This window comes from Trematomus bernacchii, unplaced genomic scaffold, assembly GCF_902827165.1.
Source record: "Trematomus bernacchii unplaced genomic scaffold, fTreBer1.1, whole genome shotgun sequence".
NCBI lineage: Eukaryota > Metazoa > Chordata > Actinopteri > Perciformes > Nototheniidae > Trematomus > Trematomus bernacchii.
In genome coordinates, this window is record NW_022987720.1 from 21,075,129 (window position 1) to 21,095,921 (window position 20,793).

The window sequence follows — 20,793 nt, forward strand, 5'->3', positions numbered from 1 at the left end:
ATCTGCAATAATGATCATTATTATTAATTATTATTATTATTAATCTGATTGACATATATACATATACACATATGTACATACACACATACATACACACACATACACATATATACATATATGCACATATACATATGTATATGTGCATATATGTATATATGTGTATGTGTGTGAGTAAGTAGTGTGCACACCTTACTCACACACATACACATATATGTATATATGTGTATGTGTGTGAGTAAGTAGTGTGCACACCTTACTCACACATATACACATAGTCAAACACCTTCCCCATCCCTGTACCTCGAGAAAATAATTTCTCTGTATTTCCTCTTGAACTGGTTAATGTCTGGACATCGCTTTAGCTCCACATTCACGCTGTTCCATAGTCTCACTCCACAGGCTGAGATACAAAAAGTTATTCTGGTTGTACGGACCCTATGAATTTTGAATTGAAATTGTCTCCTTGAACTATATCCCCCCACTCGTTGAGTGAATACTTTTTGGATGTTTCCTGGTAAAACGTTATTATTAGCCTTAAACATGATTTGTGCCGTTTGGAATTCTACCAGGTCTGTACATTTTAACAATTTTGACTGCAGGAATAATTCGTTAGTGTGATCAAGGTATTTGGCATTGTGAATGATTCGTATGGCTTTTTTTTGTAGAATAGATACTGCATGTATAGAACTTTTGTAGTTATTGCCCCAGATTTCAGCACAGTAATTCAGATATGGTAAGACTAGTGAACAGTAGAGAATGCGAAGTGATTTCTGATCTAGAACTTGTTTTACTTTGTTTAGTATGGAAATGCTTCTTGACAGCTTTGATTGTACATGATTTATGTGTAATTTCCAACTTTACCCCAGACATTTCATTTCTTGAACTCTTTCAATTTCAACCCCATCTATTTTTATTTGCATTTGTGTTTTTGTTCTATGTTTACCAAACAGCATTCATTTTATTTTACTCAAGTTTAATGATAGTTTATTTTTGTCAAACCATGTTTTTAATTTGTGCATTTCATTTTCTATGTTCTCCACTAGCTGTTTTAAATTCTCCCCAGAACAGAATATATTTGTATCATCAGCAAACAAAACTAGCCTCAGTACATTGGATACTCTACATATGTCATTGATATACAGTATAAACAATTTAAGACCCAACACTGACCCCTGGGGGACACCACAAGCAATGTCCAAACATGAGAAAGAGAGAGTTTGATGAAGTTATGGTTTATTACATGTGCAGTAGCTCATTTGGATGAATTCCAACGCTCATCTTCCCGTCTCGCTTTTATCCTATTCTCTGTCATTCCACTATTTTCCTTTCTCTTTCTTCCTTTACCTCAATCGAATTTATCACATCATTACCAGTGTTTAGTGACAACCCTAGATTATGCCGAATGTTCTGCTGATTTAATGAGACTAAACGACTGGGCTTGTCCCTCTTACATTGCTACTAATGCATTTTGCAGATGGCAGAATGGGAAATCAGTTATCTTTAATGCCGGCTGCTGGGCTGGCACAGTGAATAGGCAGCTATCACTGTGACTGGTAATGCAGTAATAAAAGTTGGCACAGATGAAGTGAGGCAAGCACATTTACATTTTTAGCAAGGCTCTCTAAAAACTGATGCCAGACATATAAAACAGTGAGTGAATGTGACAGAAATACTGACTTGAATAGGCAACGGGAGGAGGCAAGATGATTAGAGAGTGAGTGTGTGTGCGTGTGTGTGAGTGTGTGTGTGCGTGTGCGTGTGCGTGTGTGTGTGTGTGTGTGTGTGTGTGTGTGTGTGTGTGTGTGTGTGTGTGTGTGTGTGTGTGTGTGTGTGTGTGCGTGTGTGTGCGTGTGTGCACAGCACGAAGACACGCAAGAGCATGCTAATGCAAGAAGCCGCATTTCCAAAAACCAAGCTCAATGTCAATGGCTTTGATTTAATCTTTTTTTGCTTTGGCCTATTACTGAATGCAAGCACTGGTCAGACGTATTTTCATGCATTGTTAAAAAAAAAACGTCAGCAAAGAAACATTTGACCAGTAATTGCTCAGATCTTAAGCTCCTTTTTTGGTTGTTCCACTAGAGCAAATGTTCTTCTTCCTAACAGGATAGTGTACGATGAAAGAGAAGATTTCAGAGAGGAAGAAGAGAGGACATCTTTCATAATTAAAGGCCCCAGTAGCATGCTGGCCTCAAACTGTACATGTGGTCTAACTGTGCGGAAGTGGCATAGGGAAAGCAGTGAGAGAGAGGAAGAGAGACATTTCTCCATTGAAGGAGGCAAGGAGCTAAAGTTTGAGAATAGCGTACAAATAAAGTGTGGGGAATAGAACTACAGAAAGAGAGAGAGATACTGTAGACATTTGGTTGTGGCAGCAATAACAGGGTAACCGTAGAAAAACTAAGCATTCACTATGCCTGCGTTACCTATGTTACCGTTTATATGCCTGTCAAGCTTTCTGTTCCTAGCGTTAGATGTTGCTAGCAAATTCAGCTAACGTTGGCTCACAATACACAATGGCCACATACATGATTAATGTTACAAGACAAGATATAGAAAACATGGATAAAAAGAAACAGCTTTGCTCTTGGATTGCAGTGCAGAGCTAGTTGTAGGATTTTTAAGAAAAAACTAAAGTGTTATTTTGTTCAAACACAACCGTCTCTGATTGATAATCTTACAGTTTACATTTTTAAAAGTGTCTTCTTCATTTTTCACTTTGTTAGGTAACTAGTTGGCGGACATGCTAATACCTGTTTTATCCATTTCTCACACTTCTGCTCTTGGGTCTTTTAGTTTTAGAAAGCCTTGAAATTAGTCAACACTTTTATGATGACGGTTTACTGGATTACTGCTGAAAGGGCAAATATAAATCGGTCTTCTAGAAGCCTTTAAACTAACAGCCTCAGTTTTCCATTACAGTAATGCATATTATAAAAATGAGGAAACAAAGAAAAAAGTTACTATACGAAACAAAAGATCAGTCAGAAAAAAAGTTTAATAGACACCACTGTGCTTTGTGTACTTTATATATGGAGTTTTAATTGGTTAAAAATAATCACAGATCAAAACAGTATTTTTTATTTTAAGCAACAGCGGAGTGGTTACTGCCAATGCAATTAAAATGTGTGTGGCTTTGAGGAGAAACTATCTACATATGTCTACAAATGGAATGAATGTATGTGTGGTTTCTTAACACGTTTGATATTTACAGATGAGGTATTATTGAGATATCAACTGTAATGTACAGAGAAACACCCTGCAACATCAACATAAGACATGTAACATTTTAAAGGACATTTGGAAACAGCAAATGTAATGAAAATATAAATGCAGTCAAAGTAACACTGCTTATAATTAAGAAGACATAGTGGTTAATCATGGCGCATGACATTTTCTTTACTATGTCCTGTCAATAAAAACATATTCAGTTTTATGTCTGGCCTTGTCGCAAAATAAATACATTTATTCAATAAAACAAAAACTGTAACTGTTGTTTTTCAAATCAACAGAAACTATAAATATCAGCTTATTTTATCAAAATCAAAAATGATTTTCAAAGGGAATGTCTTTTCCCCCCTTGGTACACACTTTGCTCTTTAGTTTAGTCTATAGTTTAATAGTTTAAAAACAAAGCCGTGTGTGTAACTTGCATATTGGCAGCTCTGTGTTCACGTCGGCTTCTACTCTACAACACAACAGTCACAGTTCATAGGTTGCTTGTCACGTTGAATCCACTCAGGCAGAATTAAGTTTGTGGACTTTGCATTCCTGTACCGCATCCCTGAGAACCTTAGTCCTGTGGAGCATTAAACAGTCAAATTGTCATTTGTTCTGAGGAATCTCCTTGTTCATTCCCAGCCAAAGTCTTGTCCACTCATCTGGTAGAAACGGTGGTTGAAGGGCCTGTAAAAGTCTCTGAGCCTCTGCAGGACCTCGGAGGGGATTTGGGGATGGGGTCTGCCCTTAGACTTACCAAGGCAGCGAGGTCTACTGCTCCCCTCAGGCTTCTTCAAGCAGGGAAAACCTTTTGTCTGGTTGAAGTAGAAGTGTTTGTCTGAAACAACCCTTTTCAGACCCAGGAAGTCCTGAACACGGCCCATCTCCCCAGCTGGATCAGACACCAGCCGCTCTCCGCTAACAAACAAAAAATGAGACAAGGGGAAGTGCTGAAGCCAGTTCTCCAGATGTTTGGCGTAGAGGCCGATGCGCACAGCGCTCCACGTGGTGTCAATCAGACCTGTGGTGGAGTTTTTTAAAGCCAGGCTCTGGAAAGATGGAAGGCCTGGGTTCTTGGACAGTGTCTGGGTGTAGTCAGAAACAGCCCTCGTCACGGGATCTCTGACCACCACAATGAGCTTGGTTTGGCAGTTCATAGTGCAGACACGGCTAGGAGCCTCTTTTGTGACAAAGTAGCTGGGTGTTTTCTCCATAGTGATTTGGCCGTCCAGCGTCCGAGGCATCAAGTTCCTAAATGAAAAGAAGATACTTGTCAGACACAACATTTTGATTAATCTTAAAGCCATAATAGTGGATACTGTTTCACATTGAAATATAGCTTATATGTCACAATTAGACAGCTTGGTTGGTTGTGCTGAAACATATGTGGTGCTTTTCTGAAGAATTATTCATTTATTACAATTATCTAAGCTACTTGGGTTAGCGGAATACGCTGTAACCACAACACTGCTGTATTACCATGGCCATATAAAGACAGGTTTAACAGTTACCTATACACCTCTAATATACACACAACAAAATTAGCATCTATTTGTTTGAGAATCCAACTGTCATCTCCTTAAAGCTCTGTTTTTGGTTTCCACCAATTTCTGAGGGAATATATTACACTAACTGCTCCACTATGTTCACCAGCTCATTGTTAACTTTGCCTTTTCTGCCGTTTGCCGCGAGGCAGGAAGTATACATTTGGTTTGTAAGAGCTTTTGGATAAAAACAGCTGCCTGCTACACCTGGTAACAATTCTTCTGGCAAGAGTAAACCAAAAGAGTCAAGTTGTCAAAACAATGAGCTAAAAGACACTGAAACACTCTGTGGACCCGAGGGGAACTTCAGAGTTTGTTGATAATTCAGTTTGGGTCCATCAGTATGATTAGTAACCCCATTCCATTACAAAAAAACATTTGACCAATTTGTTAATAAAAAAATATTCATTCATTCAAAAAAGTGTCAGTTGTACAAATACTTTTTTGGACATTTTCCGCTTGCAAAAATGGGGAAGGGAGAGAAAGGAGCGTGACAAGCCATATAGGTCCCAAAGCTGGAAAATCTGGGATGTTGAGGTAAAAAGGTGCCGTACCACTCAACTACAAAGGCTCTGCGTTTTTTTAAATCGCACCATTTGGGTATGCCCATTTAATCAAATGCGTGGTACAAACTGACAAAGGTAAACACATTAGACATGCTTAACATTAAAGCACGCTTCTCTGCTCTGTGTGATTAAAGGTTTGTACACTGTAGTGTGTTTATGCAGCAGGGCCAGCCCATCTGAGCCTCACTCTAAGCCTGTACAACAGGACCATCCACTCACTGATGAGTCAAACCACAAAGCCTCAAGAACCACTTAATGGCAATTTCCTACAGATTTTCACTCCCCTCCTTTCTTCCTGCAAGAGCAAAGTACCCCCCTTCTCGTAACCCTTTCCTCCCCTACGGGTTCCTACAAGGACCCAAACAGACCAAACTCAGGAAGTGCAACCAGGATGGCAAACTGCTGAGCTCAGCTAGTGTGTTGAACATATGGCTGCAATGATGTTGTGAAGAATACGGCAGGGAAAACGCACAAGTTGAGTTATGTGTTACTATATTGCAGAGATCTATTTTGCATAGTAATCCAACACATATTCATCTTTAATCCAAACCAATATTGGCAAATCTACTTACATATTTTCTTACATATATCTTAACTTGTTCTATGTTCCTATAGTTTCTTCTCTTCTTTACTTTCTGTGTGTATCTTCTGTCCTATACATTTTCAGTATTATCTGACAAACAGGCATTGTGGGAACCATACTGTATGTCAGATGAGTCCACATTAAAGGGCTGCGTGAGGCACAATTGTGATAGGTTTGGATTTCAGAAACTGATAGTTTGCATTGCAAATGGATATTTAGCCATGTTTAAAACAGCAAATTAATTGTCTGTAGTTCATTAACTCAACTCATCTTATATGATACTGGAGAGCTTCAATGTGGCTTCAAATAAAATAAACAAGTAATGGAGCTTTTACTTTTTATTCATTTCAGATTGAAAGTCTGCACAAAGTCCACATTTCAAAGAAGAGGCCATTCAGGAATATAGATCAAGTTGTCAAAGAAAAAGATATTTCTATTTTGGCAGTTGTTCTTGTGAGATTGTCTGTGGTCAAACCCTGATTAGATGATTATAGAAAAGCAAACGGTAGAATTCATAAAGTAATGGTCCATTAGACTCATGGTTTGTTTCCAGATGTTGATCAAAATAATCCAATCAGCCTAATTTTAAAATATGTAGAAACACTGACTTAACCTGAGTTTTGACCGCCATTAGCCAACATTATATTCATTTTCTTTATGTTAGAGCTGATAGAACGAATAGGCAAAACCTTAATGTGTGAGTGAAATGGGGCTGGTGAAACTGACCTTCCTCAGCTTTAACACAAGGCAGTGATTGACCGTGGTTAGGAGCAGCAGCCCGTAGGTAAAGTACAGGTAACACTGTACTTGGTCTGTGGTCAGCCTGCTGCTGCATCAGTCATTGCAAGCTCTTGCTGTGCAGTCAAAACATTGTTGAAACCTACAGACTTTTTTTTTTCAGTCCACTAAATAGTTTGACATATTCGAAAACACACTTATTCACTTTCTTGACAGGAGATTAAAATCTTGATACCCCTTTCAAACCCACTGCCAGCAATTTACAGTGTGTATCTAGTTTGTTCAGTCTGTACAAAAACAAAAGTCTAAAAGCAGCATGTTGAGGTTTTAGGGGGATTATGTACCGGACTATTTTTTGGCCCAATTATTTTCTTAGTCTCATAAAAAAACACATGTTGGTTTTAAACCTAAGTTTTATAAAGATTCAATGAGATTAGAGGTGCATTTTACTTTTGGAAAGATCCAAGCTAATTGTTTCCAGTATAGAGCCGTACTTACAAAACTGACTGTGAAATCAATACAAAAAATGTCAATCAACTGATCAACTAAATGGACATCTAGAACATGTCCATTTGGTTGGCTGGTGAAGAAATATAAAGTCGATTTGAGTATTTTCATCAATGTTAATGATACAAAGATTTTATGAAGAGCCGTAACCAGGTCAAACACAATATAAATATTATACCGTCAGAAAGGGTGACATTTGATTATTAAGGTAATATTGCATGTTATAGTGTTTCTAATATGCTGCAACTTTTAAAGAACAAACATTTTGAAGAAACATTTTGTAATATTCTCGTATATTTGTTGTCGTGAAGTTTCCATGAAGACAAGTTTCAAGGAGGAAATAAAGACTCCTTGTTCCTGTGTAAGTTTCGAGTTTCCTCCTACTTAAAGTTAAGCCATTTCAATCTACCCCCATTAAATGATTCCTCCAATAAAGGCCATTAATTGATTATTATCTACTACAAGAGCTGCAAATGGCCTATCGCTGCCTGTCTGTCCCCAGTTTATCTGTGTCTAATCAATAAGTCTGTCTCTATATGACAGATTGTTTACTGTGTGTGTGTGTGTGTGTGTGTGTGTGTGTGTGTGTGTGTGTGTGTGTGTGTGTGTGGTGTGTGTGTGTGTGTGTGTGTGTGTGTGTGTGTGTGTGTGTGTGTGTGTGTGTGTGTGTGTGTGTGTGTGTGTGTGTGTGTATATGGCTGCAAAGGTGTGAGTGTTTACTGATGAGAAACTGAGTGCTCGTCTCCCTCTCTGTCCTCTCCTCTCTCATCCATACTCCTCTCTATTTGTCCTTCACTCCTTCACATACTTGTCACTTCAGTAATTGACCATAAGTTGTCTTTCCATTCTCATGAATATTTAATAAATTGTGGCTTTCCCCGTCTCTCCTTCAGTCCCTATCCACCTCATCACAATCTGTCTCATTATCAGAAGATCAATAATAGCCATTTTCTATCATAAATCTCCTCCTATATGTGGTGTCAGGAGGAACTGTAAACATATCAGGGATGATTAATTTATTGCCATGCACAGTATGTGAATCGAGTGTTATGTTATATATGTTTTACGAATAAAGGTATTTCATCTAACTTAAGGAAACATGCCTTTCAGTTTACTGGTGTGCAAAGAGAGTTACTCAGAGCATAAATATGTTTTCTATTTAGCCCAGTATTGGAAAGCTAGCCACATTAGTCTGGAACTCCCTGCTGCTTTAAGGATGTAGCACTTTTCCTCCCTGGAGTGCTACACCGCCGATTACACTACTGATATGTTCGAGGCAGTCTGGATCAGAAGATTAAATACTAACCCTGGCAACAAGGATGTGGCCAAGAGACTTCCTGCCCCCGAGATTATGGGTTCTCCCGCTGAAGTACTGCAAATTGATCCCATTTAGCGCACTAATAAAAGGCATTCTGGCAAGAAAGAATAGATGATTAAAAGATCCCCAAAAGATCCAACTATCATCAAAACAAAAATTATATAAATTTCCAATGGTAGTAATATTCAGTTACTGGACAATTTAGGCTAATGCCGACTTGCTAAAGGCTAAAGACGTTAGCTCTGGCAGACGTCTCTACGTCCAAACGCCTTCAGAGCTAAAAAGCCAATTAATGAGTCAGTGGAAAATCAAGGCCGTAAATATATGAGAAGGAACACAAACAACAAACTGAAGGAAAACATTTCCCAGCAGTGCTGCTGTGCTCAGAGGGTGACTGAAGGAGCCTCCGGGCCAGGGACAGTTAAGCATTTCAGGATGTGTGGGAACCCCAGATTTACGCCTTCATGCCTGGTTGAAACATCTGCTGTTATTCTCCTCTGACCAGAAAACAACAACAAAAGTTCAACAAAATACTGATCTACCTAACATTCAGAAAGTACATTGCTACAGTTAACATTAAGTAGATTATACAAAGAATATGTAACATGTTAATAAGTGAACTTTTCTTATGTGTTGACAGAGCTAGGCAAGCTGTTTCTAGTCTGTGTGCTAAGCTAAGCTATAGGCCTGCTGACGTTAGCTTGATATGAATAGACCGAAAGGACTATGGTGCTGATATTCTCAGCAAGAAATTGAATAATTGTATTTCCCATCTCAAACTTCTGCTTTAATTATAACCTTGGTGCACTGCAGTGACAAACCATAAACCCATCTGACACATGTTGATAAGATACAACTCAAGACCCTGCACACACAAGAGCATGTCATTGTACTTAGGATAATAAGGAAGAATGCCGCCATGCTGTCTACATATTCTTTGTCTAAACAGAAACCTGAGCAAGCGACGAGGCCTCTGAGTTTCATGGACGGCAAAGTTGGAAAGAAAGACAAATTGACATGCGTTAAACCCAAATGTTGCCTAAGGATGTGCTTGACAGTGAGACAAAACATTAAAAACAATATTGTACAGCAGCTAGTCACCAAGTGTGAACAAGAGCTGTGATAAGTCAACACAAAAACACTAAAAACGAGATGCATGTGTCAGCCTGGAGGTGAATTTCCGGCGCTTTTGCAGACACACCCATCACCTCTCTCCATAGGCAGCGAGAGGAAGTGGTTGGTTAGGCCCCTCTGGGAAACCACATGACTGGCAGAAAGACTGCTGCCACCCACAGATTTTAAATACATTGTTATCAGAAGATTTCTTTCCTATGAATAATGATGGAGTAATGGAGGTAGAGGAGGGTTTTCTCGACAGGAGGTTAGCTGAAGTTCTATACACTCCCACAGAGACTACAGTGTTTTACATTTTCATCTTTGGTGGTTAACAGCAGGATACCATTGCAATGTGTGTGTGAGAGATGGTGGGTGGGTAGGGGGTAAAATCATGCACATGTGTGTGTGGGCCTTTCCATATAATAAATTACCTTTTGTTGGTCAATGGCTAATTAGTGACTGTATGGCATGTTAGCATCCAGTCATAATTAAAAGACTTAACAGGAAGTCAGTGTGCTTTGGTGGTAATCAGTAATGGATTCAGCATTTGGCAAAGTAGGCCTCACAGTGATATTTACCAGGGTAAAAATGCTGATTAGGGATGGGTTTCAGAACATTTAATACCTCTGCCAATACCAAAACAATACGTTTATTTAAAACCTCACGTTGAAGAAATGTTCTTTTACAAAGGTCTTATTTATCATATCTTAATAAAATATTGGATTAAGTTTAATACTACTTTTGATGCAAGGGACACAAATGTGCCCGAGAAAAGATAATAATACCCAGTCCTTGTAATGATAATAGCCTGATGCTTAACAGACATTATGATTGACTCCCATCTGTTTTCCAACTTGTGTTATTCTTCTCTGGAAATGGCAGTGCAACTGAGCATGACTACCAAGTATCTGAAAAATTACATTTTGGCCAAGTGACACAAATTAGGCCCATTTTTCACAAGCTAACTGCAGTCCTGAGCTAAAACGGCACGACTGAAAGATTTTTAAGGCGCCCCAAAGTGCACCACAATGCGCCTCAAATTATTATAATTCCCACCATATGGGGTGTGAGTGTGGGCCTTCTCAAACCCCATAACACCATCTCAACCCAACCACAGCCGAAACCCACCACCATTAAAACACAATACAACTCAACACTACGGAAACCACTTCCTGGTCTGTTACACCAATCAGTCGTGTTCAGCCTCTGTCACTAATGGCCTCCGGGCTGGACACAGAATGAGGTGTTGGGAAAATCACCCACGCTCTGGAAAACGCTCCGCATTAGAGTGCACTTTCAACATTTCAAATGTCAAATATCAAAACTGACATGGTAAGTGTTTGAATCCGGCCTAGAAAATACTGAAATTAAACATGCTTGCATGCAGTTTTCACATGAATCTATGGTGAAATAAAGCACTGTTTCTCCTACCAGTTAAAGCCTATAAACAGAACTAAACTACAGAAATGTAAAGGTCAATCAGTACCAGTCATAAGCACACTGACAAATTACATGTGACAACACACTGAAGTAATCTAACTGCAAAAGTGTGTCTCTATTCTGTGTAAATATCAACTAAAGCAAAAATGTCCATTTGTATTATTACTTTCATTATATTATATTTTATAGATAGTAAGTAAAAGCATGAGGAAGATCTTCTATTTTTGAAAGATTATTAGCTTTTTGATCTAAAAAATGTATCCATGCATTTTCTTAAAGGCCGACATAATACCATTTAAAAATAATCTGTTGTCATCACATCATATCCTTATTCTTAAAACGTATGTCTCCTAAAGAGCCAATGTGATTTTAGCTGTGCTGTCGTTTCTACTTGCCCTTGAGCTGCTGCCCTCAGAGGATTTATACTACATTTTAATAGCAATCCGATCGGGCATGGCCTTTGGTGTCAAGACTGTAGGTCAGGCAATTGACAAGCTTTCAAAGTATTGATGGAACTTGTGGACTGGTGTTTTTCTTGAATTAAGAATAAAGAAATGCATTTTTTAAATATAAAATACACAGAGGTATGTTATTCTTAAAATAAAGCTCTTTGACTGAATAGGGCTAATCTCTTTAAAAAAAAAAGCTTGTTCTGCTGCAAGACAACAACAACAATAAATGTTCTCATTATAATGTTGAAAGGAACCGAAGATACAAAAATAAAAAATCTGTCTGTTACTCATCCCTGCCCGCATCATGATGACAAATCTGTGACAATCACAACCATTGTGCCATGGAAAACTGAGGTTTTCTGCTTTATGCGGTGGTTCTCAAGTCCCATAGGAAACCCATCATCGGATGAAGTCCCCTTTAAGCCATAAAACAACACAGAAATTCATTAAATCTTTGCTTCATTCTGAAAGCACTATTTGTGGCTTTTCCATTCCCGTAACAGGCTCGTATGCAAACACATGCAAAGGAGGGACAGGGATGGACAGACAGGCTGAGTGGAGAGATCAAGGACTGACTGGATCACTCAAGACAAGAGCAATGGAAAACACACATGAACGAGGTCTTGGTTTGTCTCGGAGAGTACAATGCTCTTGGAACAACATGCACACAACCAAATTGCTGCAACTGTGAAGTGTCTCCAGCACGGAGATCTGAAAACAATATACAGCCCTGCAGAACTCTCATCCTTCTGCAAATTGTCCTATAGTTTTGGTTATTTCCTCCATTCAAGATATGTGGAAGCAGGTGGAGTATCCCTGTATACAACTTGCTGTCAGATCCTAAAGTCATGTGTTCTCTGCATTGGTCTTTATTATTTATCATGACTTGTCTTCCAAATGATTTTTAAAAATTGACCATTGTATAATAAAAAGGAGAATCAATATAGTAATATGACAATGTACGTTCATTCGTACTATACTAAGATTAAAGTAATGATCCAGTGAAATATTTACATCTATGCATAGCTGAAATATGATCCTGTTGACCCGAGAGCTGCAGATGAAGCGGAGAACTTCAACAAGATAAAATGTCAAAGCTCCGGGTTGCTTTTCAGAGCCTGTCATGCACAGCAGCCTGATATCGTACTGTGTGTGTGTGTGTGTGTGTGCGTGTGTGTGCGTGTGTGTGTGTGTGTGTGTGTGCGTGTGTGTGTGTGTGTGTGTGTGTGTGTGTGTGTGTGTGTGTGTGTGTGTGTGTGTGTGTGTGTGTGTGCGTATGTAGCTTCCAGATGTGACAGTGAGTTGACCCGCTGTTCACTGACAGTCAGGTGAGGCGGCTTGTTTTTTCCACATGGATGAGCTCTTGCTGTCACTGACAAATACACACAAACACCACCGAGCTCAACAATTTCCAGCTTCTCAGGAGGTCACTGCGGTTGACAGCAAACATATTTTCCCGAATTTCTGAGATTCAGTGACAGCAAGGGAATTATCTTTCAGTGATTTCAACTGGGATCATGTTGCTGCTGTCGCTTTTGTTGTGATAATCCCTCCAACTCTACTATTCAGCATCTAAGTGTACTTCTATTAAAAGGTAGAAAACAGCTAATGTTAAAAAGTATGTGTTTTTTAAGTAGATTCACAACTGATTTTTCTTGGACTATCTGGGTTTTCAATTGTCAAATACTTACAAATGGCAGCTTCTGTCTATATGTACGATTATTTGAATAATTGTTTACATAAGCAGAAAATAAACTGCAAAAGCAACTATTTTGATAATCAGTTCATTTTTGAATCACAGAATGACACACTTTAGCTTAGGGATGTCCCGATCACCTTTTTTTGCTCCCGATCCGATTCCGATCATTTGATTTTGACAATCTGCCGATACCGATTCTCCCCGATCCGATCTTTATGCAATGCATTAAGAGGAAAAAAAAGGTAACAGATAACGGCTGGTCATCCAACGCGATGAATTCAGCTATCTTGGCTGTTATTTTTTTGGCCTTTTCACTGTTCTGGGGTAGTTTCTCTTTCCTTTTAAAAGTCTCTGAAAGGGTCGGTTGTTTCAGTGCCGTTACCTGAGTGGCCGCTGTGTACTCGTCGTGTTGTTGTTGGTGGTGTTTGTATTAGATTGGTCATGTTGAACGTAGCTCTGTTCTTTCCACCACGCGGAACCTCCGCCTTGCAAACATTGCATCTGGCTGTTACACTGCCTTCGCTTTCAATTTTATAATACTTCCAAACTCCTGACATTTTCTCTGTCCTGACTCCCGAGTCACCAGCTGAACGTAGCCTCTTGTTAGCTTACTGCTACTATTAGACACTGCGCCCACTCTGTTGCCAGATTTGAGAGAAATAAGCAACCAGGTCTATGAAAACAAGCCCAAAAGAAGCAACACATACATGATGTTGTGTAATTTTAACCCAAAACTAAGGCCTCAGGATGACTTTAAGACGTGAACATGGTCATTTTTGTTTTGTAACATTAAATAAAATGTATAAAAATATTTTATAAAAAAAAAAAAAAAAAAAAAAAAGATTCCGATCCCCGATTTTTTTCTCCCGATCCCCGATCACGTGAAAATCACGTGATCGGCTCCGATCCCCGATCACGTGATCGGATCGGGACATCCCTACTTTAGCTGGTTCCAGCTTCTCATCTAAGGATCAGTTGCTTTTCTTTGTCATATATGATACCAAACTGAATTACTTTGTGTTTTATGCTGTCAATTGAACAAAGAAAAGACATTTGAATGAGTCACCTTGGGCTTGAATTATAAGATGCAACCCTGATTATGACCAATCTAACTTTCACAGACCATGTTGTTGTCGCTGCCGTGTTACAGCACTAACAAAACTAAAGCATTAAAGCGTAACAGCTTTACAGCACCAGTCACGCTAATTAAAACACACAGAAAATCACATAAAACATGCCCTGGAAACACAAGGTCTGCCACAGGTATTTACACATAAAGACATCCTCTACACTTAAAGGAAGAGTAAGGGAGAGTGAAGCTGACAAAAAAAAGGAAAAAGAGGAAGAATGGTGAGAAGGTGGAAATAAAGGAGAGAGATGGATGGATTAAAGCAGAGGAGAAGAGAGTTTAAGAGGAGTTGTGGATATGCATGTTTGTGCACTGAGGAAAACAGAGAGGAAGCTTAGCAGCATGATAAAATTATCAGTGGTGAAAGTGTTTCCATGTGTCCTCATGTTTGCAGTTAAAAGACAGCTAAGGGGGATGGAAAAAGGCCAAGAGAAGATTGAATTACACCTTAGCGTTTCTAGAACCATCATGCTATCAAAGTGCTTATTTATCAGCTCTCTTCCGACTGTCAAACCTAGCTCTCTCCTCATAGATGCTTTAATGCTATTCTCACAGGTCGGAAATAGTATTCTGACACTTGTCACGAGTTTGAGGAAAAGTGGGATCTCTCGAGAGCTTGTAAACATCTGGAGATGATCAGAATCCGCTTCAACCCGACCTAAATCCTTCTTTAGGACCTTAACTACACCCAAATTATATATCTGGTTGGCCTGGTCACCCCAAATTAGCTGCTGTTGCTGCGACAGTAGCTGATGAACATGTTATGGGCAAAATCATCGTGACTCGCAGCAAAGACCAACAGTATACATAATTCAATATATCAGGTTTTTATATCCTTTATATGTGCAAAACATCTCACTGCATGACTCCCAGTCAGAATAAAGCGGAAGTGTTAATACAGGATGTCATATTGAAGGGTATAAATGATGTTTATATGGCTGTCAAGATGATGAAATGCTCCTCTGAGACCCCTTTTGATTTACAGTGCAGCATGCAGGGAGAGTATTGGCTTATGGTGATCTGAATATATCAGACAGGCATGGCTGTCCAGTCTATTGACAGGACACATCAGCACTTGTGCACAGGTGACACTACTGCTCATCTGACCCTTAACCCTGCAATACATCATCCTGCACTGTCTGTCCAGAGCTGTATTCTAGAGAAACTTGGCAAAATCCTTTTGGGGCTCAAAGGACATATAGTATTACTTGGTAACATACTCTATTTTAGTGTACTTACACATTGGTCACTTTCAACATTATCTTCGACTATTTTATTTATATTCTGTTTCTTGTGGCACTATTTTATGTCACTATGTCTTATTTATGTTGCATTAGCCTGGGACTTTCTTTCATTGCCATAACTGCAGTGTAGCTACTGTGCATTTGGCAATAAAGCCTTTAAATGTTTAATCTTAAATGACAGGTGTTAAAAGTTCCTGAAGTGCCATTCTTTTTTGCAAACACGCTTGAGCTAAAAGGCAACCTAAACTTGGGTGAGTGTTTGTTTGTGTGTTGCTCACCTGTACCACTCCAGTCCTTTATCATAAAACCTGTCGAAGAAGTGAGGCTCCGCACCGACCGCTCTCACGTCCGGGTGGATGCGGAGAAACTCCAGCAGGGCGCGGGTTCCTCCTTTCTTCACGCCGATTATAATCGCCTGCGGAAACCTTTTGGTGCCGAATGTGTTGGACACGGGGATGCCGTTGCTCTGTGCGCTCTCCTCGTTTGCACTCTCCGACATGTGTTGCGGAAACTGTCCGGGTGTGTCCACCTGCTCTGCGTCCGCGGAACCTGAGCGGTTCCGCTGAGACTGCGCGTCCGGGAGGAGACGGGGAGATGGTCGCAGCTCGTCCAAAACGCGGCGATGATCGTCCAGAGCGTCATAGTCTGATACTTGTTGGCGGTATAAAGTCCTCGGAGCCGAATCACAGAATCCGGTGAGGCAGTAGAATAAGTAGGTGAAGATCAGGACCATGGTAAAAAACACCGAGACTTTGGAGAGCACCTTGCCAAAGTTGAACCTGACTCTGCATCCACTACATCCCATGAGTTGATCTCCTGCTCGGTGCCAAAGGTCCAAAACGGGGACAGCATTGCTTCTTTTTCCTACATTGATCGGAGTTGACACTGTCACATTTATCTTTTAGAACCTGTTGCGTAAAAGTGAGGCATCACATTGAAAAGTTGATGGATTTGTCGAAAAAATATCCTCATAACCTTTGTCTCTTTTAGTCAGAAAAGACTAAATTATTCCTTGTAAATGAAGGAAGTTTTCTCATTCAACATGGCTCGTTTATTTGCAGTCAGATGAGACTTCCAGGCTGCTGTGAGGTCTACTAATTTATCATTCAAGGTTTCTCCTCTGCCTCTCCTACGCCCTTTTCTACACGTCTCCACCCCTCCCTCCTCAAGCTATAGATAAACATGCTTCATGGGGACATAAACTTCATACAGAGGCTCCGGTGTGTTTATTTCCACATAGTAAACATAATCAAATATGTTTTATTTATAACAAAATGTAGATTACGCATTGTTACCACAAACCATCGAACATAATCCACTTGCTTTTTTTATTATTTGTGATGTATCTGACCGATTTACATATGCCTAAAGTTGTGTGATATATTTTCAGGGAACTTTCCAAAATGAAAAAATAATAGCTTGTGTTTTTTATTTTAAACTACAGGCACATCACTGTTTTACAAATGTAAACTGACCCCACTGAGGAAAATCCTTACCCCTTTGAACCAATATGATAGATCTCTGTGAATAAGAGAAGCCCTGAGGATGTATATCCAAAACCTCTTGTACTCCACCTGCCCCCTGAGACTCAACACTGAGCCAAACACATAACCGACACGGTGACAAGTCTGCCGACACAAACCTAAAAAACAATAGGCTCGAAGCATGAGGGAGGCCCTGCGACTGCTCCGTCCCATAAATACAGTATGTGAGGCTGAGTGTGGCACCTCAGGGGTTGTACAGGAAGGATCAGCACCGGGATGTTCCCCCGACTCGGTGAAGCTGCAGCAGGTATAAAGTTTCTTCTGGCAAAGAGATGGATGTTGAACCTGAGATGGAGTTCAGACTTTGAACCTGACTCACACACCAAGCGGCTGTTAGAATGGATGAGGGGATGGAAAGAGAGCGAGGAGAGGTAAAGGTGAAGTTATAATCTGTCTGAGAAAGAGGTGCACACACACACTGACACACCCTCAGCCCTTGGGCACCGTAGGTTTCAGACAGAGATAGTAAATGAATTTGGCAAACTTACTGTGTTGGCTGATTGAGGAGTTTATTTGTTATCTTTATTCACCTCTCTTCCTATGTCCTCAGAGAAAATAGAAATTGCTTGGTTAAAGACACTTAAAAGTTAGACATTGATAGCACGCTCCTGTCTGGATAGTGAATATGAAGGCTAACTTAGCTTAGCACAAAAACTGGAAACAAGGGGGAACAGCAAACCTGGATCTATCCAAAGATTACAAAATCCACAAACTAGCAACTTAAAAGCTCACTTTTTAACACTTTGTTTTCCCATTGTTAAATAAGCCAAGTCAATCAATTAAACTGTCAGTTTTTACAGGGTTATGTGATGGACCATTTTTTAGCAAGTGTCAGAAAGTTAGTGGAAGTAACTGGTCCCAAACTGTGAAATAGTCTGGCACATAAAGAATAAATATTGCTGTATACCATACGCTTATTCACTTGATTTTCTTAAGTTAGATGAGAAAATCGATTCCGAGAATAGTTTAAATAAAGTACATTAAAAAATGTTAAACATATATGCAACTACGATGTAAAACCGGTTTGAAAGAAGAAAGTGCTAAAACAAAGGTCTCTGCGGATTCCGACATGACCCAGGCAAATATAGAATAATGATATGTTTTGGAGCACAAACAGCCATTGTAAATCCATCCAACGTGAGGCCAGCCTGGCTCTGAGGAATTCACAGCTTTGGAAATGACTGTCTGCGGACTAGCGGCAGATTCAGTCAGAATGAGGTCAGGATCCAGGCTCTGCTTTCATCAAGACATTTTATTTGCTTTTCCCTCACGCTAATTGCTCTAGTTGGAGTTACACTGACAGGTTTGGACCCAGAAATATAAACAGTGAGATTAAAGAAACAAACAGGGAGCAGCAGTGTTGGGGAAACAAATACGACATTCAAGTTGTGAACTGTGCCTGTATGTATAGGATTGCGGTTGGATAATATCTCTCTGTTGATGTATTTGTGTGCGTATCTCGACATCTTTATTTATTTTACTCGCATTCATGTGTGGGCATTTATGAATGCGTGTCCAGACTACATTTACATCTGCGGTCCCTTCAGGTGCTTCTGCTGCATCCCTGTGTGATCACTGATAGAGATTTCCATAGCCAGAGGCCGGCTGATGGCGTATACATGTGTCAGCCATTACAGCAAATTACAAATCCTCCTCAGCAAAAGCAGAATGTTCCACTCTCATTTGGTAATTTCCAGTATGAGGAAGAAGCTGTCGACCATTTGCGATAGCCGCAAGATACCGGGGAGAATCTTCTTAAAGCCTTCATGACAGATCTTTGAAACCACCGCCCAGGATATACTCATTTAGCGGTGCAGAGGCATGGCTGTAGTTTCCTTTTTACTGTCTCTGGAATTAGATATTTACAGATAATGTACTCCAGATTGAAGATGTACGTATATCAGAGAATATGCCTGCTGTTTGGTTCTGGTTTTCTATGCAGTGATGTGGTCATTATCCCAAAACAATCCAGTTTAATGCTCACATTGTGGTGTCTGAAGTACATCTCCTTTGAAGAAATAAAATATGTCAGACACACGCTCTGCTGTATGTTAGATGCTCAATGAAAGGGCCCTCAGGTGGGGAGGCTCACTGAATACAAAAGCCAAGAACAAAGCGACTGTGAGGCCCCACCCTTCTCCTGGAGCCTTCCCAAACTTTCATCTGCAGACATAAGCAAAGTCAGTAAGCATGATAGATGGACATGGAGACAGAGGACAGAACAAAAAAAACACTCTGATCTCTCAGTCCACACAACAATAATCTTCCTCTTCTCCTCCCACCCTCGATCCCTCGCGTCTCACTATACCTTCACACAGGTGCATCCATCTTTTTCGCCTCCAGGAGGACTTCCTGACTCGCAGTCTTGCCCTGCAGCTTTATAGAGACATCACTGAAAGGATGAATGTACTAAAGATCTGAGAAGAGGGAATGTTTGGAGCTTATACAACAGCTTCAACGGCCTTGAAAGCATTAAACAGTGCTAGATCCACATAATGCCTCGAGTTCAACATGGGAGTAATTTATATCGGAGGTAAAGTCTGCTGTGATTCATTCTGACTTCATGAGGGTTCGATTCAAGTAGCATCTAGAGCCAGGAGGTTAAATTACATTACTAGTATACATCTACAGAGATACAAGATATTCTTAAAATAAACAAAACTGCAGGCCTTCGTCGACAGCTAGAGACCAGCTGCACAGAACAATTTTCAATGTGTCTTTCATCTTTGCAATAAAAACTCAAATGCCTTTCCGGTGAGCAAGTCTGCACAGGAGCCTCATGTTTTTTTTAAACTGTTATTTACCTTCTTCTGGTGTTTAATAGGAGCAGTAGAATCAGGAGAGTGAGGATCTAAAGAGTACAGAGAGAATCAAACTGATTGACAATCATGTCATCTCACAAGCCGCAGACCATTTGGGAAATGCCTTCTTTTCTAATCCGCAGCTCTGCGGTGAAAAGCGGGATCTGGTGGTTGGCTCCTAAGTGATATTGGGTGTGTTGGGAAGGGTGGACGCAAAAGGAGAAGAGGGAGGTGGGGGTGTGAGGGGAACTTGCGTGTGCTTGTATGTGTTTGTGTCTTCATGACATTAGACGAGTGAGAAAGAGGTTAAAAAAGAGACAACTGTGATTACTTCGGTATACAGTTTCATGCCTCCAAGCTGACTTCGGGGGATTCACTGAGACATGTGGCTACGAATCTGACAGAGCTGTGAAGGTGAAACATTTTGAGCTGCAGCTTGTGTCTGACTGCGTATATGAAGTCTGTCAATATGCGTGCAGAGACTTTTATTCCTTCGGGGTGTTATGCATGCTTCCATGTGCCTGTAGAGGCCTATTGTTCCAGTCTGCGTGCACATGTACCACTTGTGGTACCCAATCCCAGACTGTTACTTACTGAAATGCTTGTGGGTTGCTCCATGTGGCTTTCCTTCATTGAAAGGCCCCGTCGTCTTAAACGTTGATTGCCATGACGTCAGCTCCACACCACAGCACTGCCTTTTATGTGTCACTGTCACCATCTATTTCCGCCGAGTGTGTGAAAAACGACTTTCTTTCCATCTTTGCAGTTCACTGACACCGCCGGTTGGATCGAACACTGTGCTACTGTAACTGGGCCAGAACCACCCCCAAAATGGAAGTGCTTGTTAATTTTCACACAACAATTAGAAGGGCTTAAGATGCGCATGAACGACC

At 40.2% G+C, this 20,793-nt stretch overlaps 1 protein-coding gene across 1 annotated transcript; it reads right to left on the reverse strand.

Annotated features, from left to right (window-relative positions):
- Window positions 1-3,044: 3,044 nt before the first annotated feature.
- LOC117492828 (heparan sulfate glucosamine 3-O-sulfotransferase 6-like) lies at window positions 3,045-16,627 on the reverse strand. The gene is made up of 2 exons (XM_034143225.1): window positions 15,834-16,627; window positions 3,045-4,470 (listed from the first exon to the last, which is right to left on the reverse strand). The coding sequence occupies exons 1-2, from the start codon at window positions 16,358-16,360 to the stop codon at window positions 3,852-3,854; spliced, it is 1,146 nt and encodes a 381-aa protein (XP_033999116.1). The 5' UTR covers window positions 16,361-16,627; the 3' UTR covers window positions 3,045-3,851.
- Between the last annotated feature and the right edge of the window lie 4,166 nt (window positions 16,628-20,793).

Excerpts from the sequence above, each read along its gene's own strand:
- LOC117492828 (XM_034143225.1), bottom strand. The coding sequence starts at position 16,360 with ATGGGATGTAGTGGATGCAGAGTCAGGTTCAACTTTGGCAAGGTGCTC. Across the intron at positions 4,471-15,833 it reads AAAGGACTGGAGTGGTACAG|GAACTTGATGCCTCGGACGC; the intron begins GTGAGCAACACA and ends CTTTTCATTTAG.